This window comes from Chiloscyllium plagiosum, chromosome 18 (genome assembly GCF_004010195.1).
Source record: "Chiloscyllium plagiosum isolate BGI_BamShark_2017 chromosome 18, ASM401019v2, whole genome shotgun sequence".
Lineage (NCBI taxonomy): Eukaryota > Metazoa > Chordata > Chondrichthyes > Orectolobiformes > Hemiscylliidae > Chiloscyllium > Chiloscyllium plagiosum.
Window position 1 is genome coordinate 14,359,516 of NC_057727.1, and position 12,324 is coordinate 14,371,839.

At 39.9% G+C, this 12,324-nt stretch overlaps 1 protein-coding gene across 2 annotated transcripts in view; it reads left to right on the top strand.

The window, feature by feature from the left end:
- Positions 1-12,324, top strand: part of slc38a3b (solute carrier family 38 member 3b) — a 138,123-nt gene that overhangs the window by 118,966 nt on the left and 6,833 nt on the right. For both annotated transcript variants that reach the window (XM_043707722.1, XM_043707723.1), the window contains exon 15: positions 8,786-8,889. In XM_043707722.1, the coding sequence (XP_043563657.1) occupies positions 8,786-8,889 (104 nt within the window). The remainder of the gene's footprint in view (positions 1-8,785; positions 8,890-12,324) is intronic.

Below are 12,324 nucleotides of genomic sequence, written 5' to 3' on the forward strand. Positions count from 1 at the left end.
GTTTCGAACTCCAGATACTTGAATGCACAATGGAAACCAGCATACATCGGTGCAGGAACAAGGGAATGCTGCGGTATCTAAGGTGCAGTCTGTCAAATGAGTCATTAAATCAAGGTCACATCTGCCCACTTGGTAGTAACAAAGAATTGTGGCATGATTTGAACAAGAGCGGGGAGTATTCCTGAAGGCCAGGCCTCTTGTAATAAATACTTCTTGTTTAGAATAGAAACCTGATCTGAGATTTTGATCAACCTTGATCAGAAGTTCATGAAAATTGGGGATTTTATGTGCCTTCTAAAATCTATGTAATGTCTTCAGGATAGCAGGTTTGATTTCCAGTGTGCTTCCCCGGTGACTTGTGACCCTTCCTACAACAGCTCACAACCATTTGCAACCACATCCACAACTGTTAAGACCCAAAGCTAATGGAATGCTAACCTTTATATCTCGAGAACTGGAGTACAAGGATGTAAACGTTATACAAAACCCTGGTTAGACCCCACTTGGAGTACTGTGAACAGAAGGCAGCACACCTGAGGGAGGACATATTGGCCTTGGAAGGAGTACAACATAAGTTTAAGAGGCCTATTTTCTTGAGAATTTAGAAGGTTAAGGGTGAACTAATTGAGTCTTCAGGATATTAGTAGGAAAAGAGAGGGTAGTTAAAGTTAAAACAAAGAACTGTGGATGTTGGAGAATTGAAATCAAAACAAGAAATTACAGAAGAAACTCAGCAAGTCTGGCAGTGTCTGTGCAGAGAAATCAGAGTTAATGTTTCGGGTCCAGTTATTTCTCATCAGAACTGTTCTTTGGACATTAATTCTACTTTCTCTCCACACCTGCTGCCAGATCTGATGATTTTCTCCAGCAATTTCTGTTTTTGTAGTTAAAGATTAAACATTTCCACTAGTTGGGGATTGTAGAATTTGGGGCCACAGTCTGAGAATTAGGGCCAGACCATTTAAAAGAGATGCTAGTAAGCACTTCCACAAACTTAGGGTGGTAGATGTTTGGAACTCTCCTCTACGATTGGCAGTGGATGCAGGCTCAGTTGTTGTTTTAGATCATTTTTGTTAAGCAAAGGCATTAAGGGATACAGCCCAAAAGTGGGGTTAAGCCACCAATCAACCACGATCTGATTGAATAGTGGATCAGGCTCAAGGGGCTGAATGGCCTACTCATTTTCCTATGTGCTTAAAAACTCTGGCATTCCCTCCCTGCCTTGCTTTCTTCCATTAAGACACTTTTTAAAACCCATTTCTGTGACTAAGCCTCTGGTCATCTGACCCAACGTCTCCGTGTGTGTCTGAGTATCACATTTTATTTCACAATATCCTTATGAAGGAGGTCTTGGAGTGCACTGGGCAATGTTCCTACGTCAGGGCTAGACATTCCAGGTTCAAATTCTAGTGCAAAACATGATGACCACGGAAGGTGCACTTGTAATCCAGCCAAACATGTTGATTGTCAGCCTGTAACTCCTTCCAACAAACCTGTTGGCAAGGGCTAAGGTGGGGAGGAGAGTTCCCTGGTCAGCATCCTGCAGAAAACACTGCTGTACTTGACCATGAGCATGGACTAACCTAATCGAAGTCTAGGTCCAAAACTTGGAAACACAGACTGGAGTTAGCACAGACAGGCTGAACAATCTTATGAAGCATCTAAGCATGTCTTACTATGTTAGTTGCACTCAACAAATGTGGGTTGTTGTTGTTTAATTGTTCAGTCCCTTTAAACCAAAACTTGACATCTCTAGATTACTGGAATTTTCTTATATTTATCACCTCTTATCTTACACAAATTCGGAACAACCGTTCAAAATCGAATAATCTTACAGAGCTATAGTGTAACAGAGCAAAGTCTTGTAGATTCATTGTAAAATATAATTGCAATCAGAACCTAATACATCAGGGCAGCAAAGAAGCATCAGATTTCTTTGAGAAAATTGTCTCTGTCCATTTCACTTTCATGTTAATTGGGACCTGATTTGTAGAAATTGCACAGTGCCAGTGTGACTCAGTGATGAAGCACCCCTCCATTCTGAATCAGTAGTTTGTAATTTCAAACCCCACTCCAAGTACTTAGTGCACAATGGAAACTAGCACATTAGTGCAGAAACAAGGGAATGCTGCAGTGTCAAAGGTGCAGTCTGTCAAATGAGTCATTAAATCAAGGCCACATCTGTCCACTTGACAATAATAAAAACTTGTGCCATAATTTGAACAAGAGCAGGAAGTATTTCTGAAGGCCAGGTCTCAATCTGAAACAATTTACTAGAATGCTACCTAGATTGGAAGGTTTGGGCTATAAGAATAGATTGAGAGTTTCTCCCCTGGAGCATAGGAGACCTTATAGATGTCTATGAGATCATGAGAAGCATAGATATGGTAGATAAGTGACAACTTTTTGCCATGGTAAGGGAGGGCATAGGTTTAAGTGAGAGGGGAGAGGTACAAAAGGGCCCAGAGAGGCATTTTTTAATGCACAGAGGGTGGTGTGTGCCTGGAATGAACTGCCAGAGGGAGTAGTGGAAGCGATTACAATTTCGTCATTTAAGAAACATTTAGACAGGTACAGAGATGGGATAGCATTGGAGGCATATGGATCGAATACAGACAAATGGGACTAGATTAAATTGTGAAACTGAGCAGCATGGGCAATGCTGGCTGAAGGGCCTTTAGTCTTGCTGTAAACCTCTATGACTCAATAATCAATGCCAAAAGCATGTGATTTGGTGTTTTCTTTCAGTGCTGCTGATAGAATTGTACTGTATGCGACTTCATTGCATCACTTTTGATATCATGACAGTGACAATGTGAGTGAAGTGTAAAATTAGTCATGGTAAATCGAAACAGTTCACTTTACATCTAGCATTGATGTCAATGCAAATAAAATTGGGAAGAGTTGGAAAACAAAGTCCAAATCTGCTCCTATATTTCAAAACAATATTTCATTTTCTGTCAGTAAATTTGAATGTTTTGTTATTGTGGAAAGTGTAATATGAATGGAAGTACTTTCCTTTGTTATCAGACTGGACATTGCGAGAAAGGTAGAATATGGTTTCTTTGTACAGAGAGCGCAGTGAATGAGGACTTGTGTTCAGTTATTCATTCCAAAATAAAAGAAACAAACCTAGTGGGTCAAAATGAACTCCCTGTTTCATTGGAACATCACAAAGAGCTCTTTGTGTTACAATTAATTGTTAGTATCTCTGCCATCTCAATTATCTCATAATCCCACCATCCAGTGTGACCTACAGATGCTTTCTAATTATTGAATTATAATATTGTGGAGGAGTTTGAGAGAGAGCAAATCAAACTTTTCTCAGGAGAATGAATTCAACAGAAAATCATTAATTCCCACAATTTCCCAAAATCAAAGTGGATAAACCCCTCCCATCTTCCACTTTTCGATGTGGCTTTGAATTATAATATTGTAAAGGAGATGCAGCTTTGTCTCCCAGTCACGTGAACCAAGGAAAGAAACGTGACCCTTACTCTCCCTTTCCCTTGTTTGCCAACCGTGTTTTTGCTTTAAAGAAGTTCAGTGACCTGGTTCGGATAAGATAACTCGAGCTAGCCATAAGGGTCTTTGTGAAATAGGCAGAGCAACATCAACAAGAAAATATAGCCCTTGTTACAAACTGTAAAAACAAGATACTTTCAAGTGTTGAAGTTAGTTTGTTTTTGAAAAAACACTCTACTAGAAATTTCCTCATAGATGTCCTTACTCAACCTACAGAATGCCAATTAAAGAAATAAACAGACTTTGGAGATTCTGGACTTATGTTAAAGCAAGTTTCCCCCCTACTTAGTATAAGGGATAGGGATCAACTTATGAAAAGCAAACCTTCTTGAAGTAACTGATTTTATGCTAAGTTAGCCAGTATTCTAAATCAATCATTCAAGCACTAAATTAAGAGAATTTTGAAACAATCTGTAATTTACGGATGATTTTTCCTGTGAACCACTAGATAGGTTCAGAGGAAAGGAACTCATCATCAAGTGCTTGCTTCCAATCCTGAAAAGTATCTTATTGTTGAAATTTATATGAACAGTGGTATTTGAACTTCAGAATTTGTAAAGGAAAAGTTGCAAAAAACATGAGCCGGCATCATATTTTTGTATCTGTTATAGTTAGTTTTGATATGGCTAAGTGTTACACTGTTGTGCTTGTTCTTCTCAAACAGGAACCATACGAGGTGCTATGTAAAATATGACGTTCATTTCGCAAGATCAATACTGGCAGCCTATGTTTTTCTCATCTGCATTGTGTAATAAGTGCTTGTTGATGGTTCTATGTATCTTTGTTGCCTTGGTTTGTATTTAAGTTGTTAGGTGTAGTCCAATCTGTAGATTATTTTAACTTACGTGATTTTGACTTGTATGTACTGTGTAGCAATGTATGGTGTTGTATGATAATTGATGGTATCTGTGCAAAATTGGTCTTCTGCGGTGATGGATGATTTGGAGGTGCCGGTGTTGGACTGGGGTGTACAAAATTAAAAATCACACAACATCAGGTTGTGGTCCAACAGGTTTATTTGGAAGCACTAGCTTTTGGAGTGCTGCTTCTTCATCAGATGGTTGTGATGGTCTTGTTTGCAAATGAGTAATTTTCTGTGACAATATTCCAATAGATATTACTGGAAAAAAAAATTCTGTCAAAGCTGTTTATCTTGCAGTAATCATACATTTACAAAAATAGCAATATAAAGAGGAATAGCATTTTACACTGAGTTCTGAGAAAGAGTTACTGGACCCGAAACATTAACTCTGATTTCTCTCCAGATGCTGCCAGACCTGCAAAACGTTTAAAACAATTTCTGTTTGTGTAACATTTTATACCATATGAGAAGACAGAGCTTATACAGTATAAATTGTTGTGCCCTTTAATATTGGTAACGTGCATGCAAATGTTCTAATGAGCAGAAGACAAAAAACTTTGTAAAATGTTTTCTTAATGAGGATCCTGGACAGAATGAGAGAAAGCAACTATTCCCCTGAGTTGAGGAGTCAATCACAAGGGAGGCTTTGAAAATAAAAGGTTGGAGGTTTAGAGGGGAGTTGAGGACGAACATTTTCATCCAGAAGCTGGTGGGTGTCTGGAATGCACTATCTGGGAGGGTATTAGAGGTGGGTAACCTCATAATCTTTAATAAGAACATGGATGAGCAATTGAAATGTCATACCACTTAAAGCTTCGGATGAAGTGTTGGAAAGTGCGACTAGTGTAGATTGAGCATAGTTTTGGCAGTATGGACCCGATAGGCCAAAGGGCCTCTTCCATACTGTACGATTCTATAATTTGATGATTAATTGTTATCTATTATGTAATGTTGCATTGTGGCTTTATTGGTTTAACCAAAATGCGAGCAAATGGGTCTAGGTCAGATTGGGACAACTGGTCAGCCTAAACAAGTTGTCTGTTTCTGTGTTGTATGACTCTGTGACTCTATCTTGTGATTACCTGTTGATGTATATTTTAGTGTCACCTTGTTTGTATGAGATTTTGTACTTATTGCCTTGAACACATGCACTAACATATGAAGCACTTGTGTCTTTATTTTCTGGGGGGAGGCGAAGTGGACGCTGTTCTTGTAAGATGTGAGAGAGAGAAGACATGTGACTCCAGCATCCATCCTCACTTCATCTCTGAGTGATTCTGCGGTTTGGCAACAATTCAGGCAGCTTTGAGATATTGGCAATTAGAATTGAGAGTACTTCACTAAAACCTATTTCTTATCCAAAATGGAATTCTATAGGAAAAAATCAGTTTCCACACAGGTCACAAAGCAACAAAGTTAATTATGAATCTAGCTATAATCTTTCACATTTAACATTGCCAGTTCCACTTTCAAGCTTAATATTGCAGAGTTATATTTTTTCATCACATGTTCTGTCCTGTTAATCGACTCTCAACCATTCCAGTTCCTTTTGAAGCAGTTCAGTCTAATAATGCTTTAAGAAGTTACAGCTCTTTTATGTCTTGCCTTTTGTGGTCATTTGTGTCAATAGAGGTTAGCTGTGCGCAAAGTCCAAAATCTATCTTTCTTCATAGTTAAACTCTTGCATCCAGTGGATGTTTCTCCTGTTATAGTTCTCAAAGATGTTGTCTCTGAAAAGCAAACCTCAGAAAACATCTCGGTGTGATCAGTAAGATGTCACATCTCAGCAAAGCAAAGAAATGATGATTGGTAATAATCCTTGATGGCCATTATTAGAAAGTATGCAAATATAGAGGAATGAGGCAACACAGGTGGCTGCTCAGTGTTCTGCAGGCAAACCTCAAATTAAAACTCAATCTTGTACAAGATTACTAATTATGTTCCTGCCAGTACTACAAAGCGAACTAAGAAATTTGTGGAATAATTTCTTCATACTATTTTCAGTCACCATTTTCATGTTTCACTTAGATCTGTATTTTGAGCTAGAAAATAAATATAAATGTAACGTTAAAAAAGACTCAAATCAACCATAAAATTGATCAAATCATGTCAGAAACACCTGGCCTTCTGACTAAAACTTGTAGCCTGAGTCAGAAATGCAAATTTGACCTAACTGCCACAGATTTGCAATCTTAGTGAGCAAATGTTGTGTATGGAAGAAAGAGAGATGAGTAATAAATTTATCGCTGCATTTACTGAAGTATCCTAAGTGTGACTCCTGCCAATCTATATTGGCAGTTTGCGGCACTTGAGGTGGTGTCCCTACAAGGGAAAAGTTTACACACAACACTGAGCTAATGGAAACTGCCTAGCTTGGATTTGGACATTCTTAATTATGTTGATTCCTTTCTGTGCATGCCAGAATCCTTGCTGGCCCAGCAGTCCTGCTTTTATAACGTCTACAAGAACCTATCATAGATGTCAGGAGGTAGGAAATAACTGGGCTGTTCTTGCTTCTGAGCAGAAATACAGTGAGAGGGAAGGCAAAGTCAAAACCCACATGACACTGGGTTATAGTCCAATAGGCATATCTGAAACCGCAAGCTTTCAGAGCCCCCGCTCCTTCCTCACAGCTAGTGTGAGAGAATATATTAGGCACAGAATTTATAAGTAAAAGATCAAAAGGTCAGTGACTTAAAAGAAATTCAGGGATTTACATATTAATTAATCAAAACCTACACCTTCATTCTAACTAATTAAAGACTTAAAAGCCAACTAAGTTTGCTCAATATATTTGCATAAGTTTTATGACCCTTTGATCTTTTATTTATAAATTCGGTGTCCGATGTACTGTCTCTCACTAGCTCCTGAGGAAGGAGCGGAGGCTCTGAAAGCTTGTGGTTTCAAATAAACCTGTTGGACTATAACCCAGTGTCATATGATTTTTGACTTTGTCCACCCCAGTCCAACAACACCAGCACCTCCACATCACAGTGAGAGGGAAAGTTAAGACATGGCAGCTGTTGGGGGATTGAGATCCAACATCAGGATTATCTTTGGTCCTGACCAGCCAAGATATAAATATGGCTTACATGTTCCAATTTATATTGAAACGGTGGTTAATGGACAGAGGGTGCCCTTACATACAATTAGGGATGGAGGTGAGTTCTGGAAGCTGGAGGACCATTACAGGTCCCCCAGGTACTAAAGGAAGTGCAGGATGTTAGAAGGGGCACCTCAAAAACTGAGGCATTTTCTTCACACTTCAAAATTGGGACAGCTACAATACCATCTTTGTGGAGGGGACGTACTATTGGAGACATTGGGCAAACCTTTCTGGCATTTCTACACCAGATAGCAACTATAATTGACAAACTGTAAGTCAAGGATTGAAAAATATCTCTAACATAATAACAGAGAGAAAAAGTACTTTCTAAATAATAACTGAGAGAAAAAAAGTTCATTTTTCCATTAGAAAATGTTGCAAATCCTATGGGATTGAAAGATTTTTCCCAAACCTTATGTGAAACCCAGGGTTCAAAAATGAATGATTATAAATAGTTGGGATGAGGGTTTTGGGGTAAGGAGAAGAAAGATCAAAAGAATCTGCTTACATCTCAATAAAGTGTTATAAAGTGAGCAGCATTGCAAATCTCATTTTTGTGAGGCTAGTAGTATCTGTAGGATATGGAATAATTTAATCTTCAGCCAATTATATGATGTAATTTGCCACTATTCAGCAACGGATGGACTGCTGTCAGACTGCATTGGGACATCAGTAAGTTACAGAAGCAGGATTCTAGGTCCCTGATGTTCATTAGCTGTATGGTAAGAGACCTAGTGATCCATGTTTAAAAAAGCCAACCAAAGATATGGGCAGGTGAGCGCCCAGTATCACATGGAACAATTCAGAGCCAGTTGGTCCCGGATTTGTGCTTTATGCTCCTTTTGGCTAAGGATGTAACAATTAGTCACCAGATGGGAGAAATTAGCCAGTTTTTTTTTCTGACTGCTAGCTGGTGAGCCAAGTTTTGTGTGAATATTAAGCAAGATCAAGGCTGTGTTCAGTGGTACCGCTGCTCAGTTCCTCTCCTGCTGAGAATGGTTTTGGGTGGAGATGTTTTGTTTAAGAGAAGGGGGGGGAGAGATTTACTTAGTCGTAAAGTGATGCTACATCTGAACTGGAGAATACTCAATGTGGGCACAAAGGGGCAGGAAATGGCCACAATCCCATTTCCTAGAATTAATACTTTTTATGAATATGTGAAAAAAAAGGTCAAGAAAATATTTAAATCTTTGATGAAGAACTACTGGCAGAGTAAAAGTATAATTTATATAATGTGCATTTAAAGGTCAGTTTGATGTTAATGACCATTGGTTTCTCTTCTGTTTCTTCAGGTGCAACCTCTGCCCCATGTTTAATTTTCATCTTCCCGGCTGTCTTCTACATACGGATAATGCCAAAGGAAGAAGAGCCAATGACGTCACTTCCAAAAATCCTGGTATGTCTCCAGAAAGCAAATCCCAAACTGAGTTGGTGTGTCACAGTTCACTGAGGCAGTCCAAGTTTGTTTGGTAACAGTCACGCCTTGGACTGGAGCTATGTGTAGTGATGAGTGAGGCTCTGATGACTTTTCTGACCCATGATTGACCAGAAATCTTTCCCATTCTTACTGCTGGCTATTGGCGTGTTCTGGAAGGATTTGATGGTCAAAATGTTTGGCCGCGTTACGAATGCACCCTTCTTGGTCATGAAGGCCTCAAACCCGATCTTCTGGCTAAAAGGCAGGGGCACTATCCACTGTGCCACAAAGCCCAAAGGCACAAAAGCTGTTCTGTATGGAATAATCGGTTTTACTGCATTAGCTCATTAAACAACACTGACTATTGATTTATGTTCAATTGATCTTCTGGGATTTTGTTTTCAAGGACCTTATTGACATGTCTGACACAGTTAATTCTGTGCTATTAGTGCTGAATTTTTCTCCAGTGTTTTCACTTTCATTGGTCAATTCAGGCAGGGCTGCAACCTGTTGTTATAACCATTATCCATTGTCCTGCATTGAGGCTTATTGACAATGAAGGTTGAGGGGGCAGCAGACACAAGGATACTGCTGAGGATACACATGAATAGCCACTGCACCCCTAACAGCAGGGGGAGCTATTGTTAAGGGGGCAAATATGCCCTGTATATTCTTTAATCGACCCCACCTGGCATACAAAATGGCACTCAATACCAGACTTCACCTTCTATCCAGTAAAAGAAAAGACTTTCAGTGAGATGGTGAAAAGGCCGCTATCCAAAGGAGCCAGGCGCAGACCTTAAAGGGCACCTAAAATATATTCTCTGGCCCACCTATTTGCTTCCCTAGCTCCATCCCATCCTTGGGCCATTTTACTAAAGACCTATTTTTGTGTGTAACGTTTACCAATTTTGCACCTCCTGAACAGTGTGATCACAGATATCATCGTGCTTTTTAAGCAGTGTGAATTTACAGTAGACTACAGTGAATCTCAGAATTCAAACAGGCAGGACAGGAACAGTTTAAGGGCAACATGTTTTAGCAGTAGTTTTAGGGAAGACTTGTCAGGATGCAATGACAAAATGGCTGGGCGATTGTCAGATGCCACTCCTGAGGCACAGTCAATGTTTGTTGGTTTGTGTACACTGTTGAAGGCAAAGGGCAGAAGCCAATATGAACTGAATTGAGCATGAGCATCATGGTGACTCAGTGGTTAGCATTGCTGCCTCACAGCAACCAGAGACCCAGGTTCAATTCCACCCTTGGGTAATGGTCTATGTGGAGTTTGGACATTCTTCCTGTGTTAAGTGAGTTTCCTTTGGGTGCTGCAGTTTCCTTCCAAATTCCAAGTATGTGCAGGCAAGGTGGATTGCCCAGGATGTGCTGGCTGGGTGGATTTACCATGGGAAATACAGGGTTATAAGGATGAGGTGATTCCAGATGGGATCCTCGTCAGATGGTTGGTGTGGACTTGATGGGCTGAATAGCCTGCTTCCACACTAGGGATTCTGTGTTTGTTGGAGCAACTAGGTAAATCCAACACAGGTACGTGCTCTCAAACACAGAGCAAACCTTTTTGGTTCTGCTGTCCTCCCATCTCACTGGATAGGACTGGGGAAGGGAAATGTAAGCACAGATTGTACTGGCCTGGAAAGTGTTGTTATTGGAAACCTAAGTTTTAGAATGTACATTTGAACAATACGACTTGCCAGGACTGACACAAATAGATAGTTGCGTGGCAGATGTAGATGGGTTTTGGTTACTAAGGACGTCCTGATAATGAGTTTATTGCATCATTCTGTTCATATTTATTTTGCTGTTTTAAAGGGTTTTTTTAATTAAGTGATGTTTGTTCCTCCTTTTTTCAGCAGTGAGTGAAAATACTTTACAATTAGACTGGATAGGAGAGGGTGAAGACCAGAATTATTAAAATAGAATTCAGGAGAATTTTTTTTAATTCAGTATATAATAACAAGATCACAGGAAAAGGACACTTTTGACCTTAGTTTTAGAGAATGAAGCTGGTCAGGAGGTAGAAGTATCAGTTGGAAAGCACTTAGTTATAGTGTCATAGAGTTGTACAGCACATAAACAGACCCTTCAGTCCAACTCTCTGGGCTAACCAGATATCCTAAATTAATCTAGTTCTTTTTGGCTCATATCCCTCTAAACCCTTCCTATTCACTTACCCATCTAGATGCCTTTAGAATATTGTAACTGTACCAGCTTATTCCATGCACACACCACTCACTGCATGAAAAAGTTGCCCCTTAGGTCCCTTTTAAATCTTTCCCTCTCACCTTATACATATACCTTCTGGTTTTGGACTCCCCTACTCTGGGAAAAAGACCAGAGCTATTCACCCTATCCATGCCCCTCATGATTTAATAAACCTCGATGAGGTTTATAAACCTCAACCTCTGATGCTCCAGGGAAAATAGGCCCAGGCTCTCCCTATTGCTCAAAACCTCCAACCCCGGCAGAGCCTTGTAAATCTTTTCTGAACCCTTTCAAAGTCAATATCATCTTTCCTAAAGCAGGGAGATCAGAATTCAAAGCAGTATTCAAAAAGTGGCCAAACTAATGTCCTGTACAGCCACAACATGACCTCCCAACTCTATACTCAATGCACTGACCAATAAAGGCAAGTGAACCAAACACTTTCTTCATGATCCTGTCTACCTGCAATTCCACTTTCAAGGAACAATGAATCTGTGACCCAAAGTCTCTTTGTCCGGCAACACTCCTGAAGAATGATCCTGCCTGAAGCATTAACTCTCTTGCTCCAAGGATGCTGTCTGACCTGCTGTGCTTTTTCCAGCACCATGCGTTATCAACTCTCACACTCCCCAGGACCCTATTATTAGATGTATGAGTCCTGACCTGACTTGTCTTTGGTGGTGACCATAATTCAGGTAGCTTTAGGGTACTTATGAAAAAGGACTAGGTCAGATCAGGAATAAAATTTCTCATGTATGGAAAAGCTCACTACCAAACTGAAGTGGATTGGAAACAGTGTACCAGGGATATTGTGGCATAGCGGCAACGTATCTGAACAAACAATGCAGAGGTTCAGATTTACAGTTCAAATCCCAACACATCATCTGATAGAATTTGAATTCAATTAATAATCTGGAATTGAAAGCTAGCCTTAGTATTAGTGATATTTTCGACTGTTGTTAAAACACATCTTTAGAGAAAGAAATCTCTCTCATCATTATCTGCTGTGGCCTATGTGTTACTCTACACCCACACAAATGTAGTTGAACCCTACCTGCCCTCTGAAAAATAGGTGCAGCCCACTCAGATAAATGGCAATTAAGCATTTTCAAAAAATGCTGGCCTTGTCTGCGCCGCCCCACCGCTCCCCCCCACCATCCCATTGCCAGGTCTGTGGTAAGCCTTCAAGGAAGT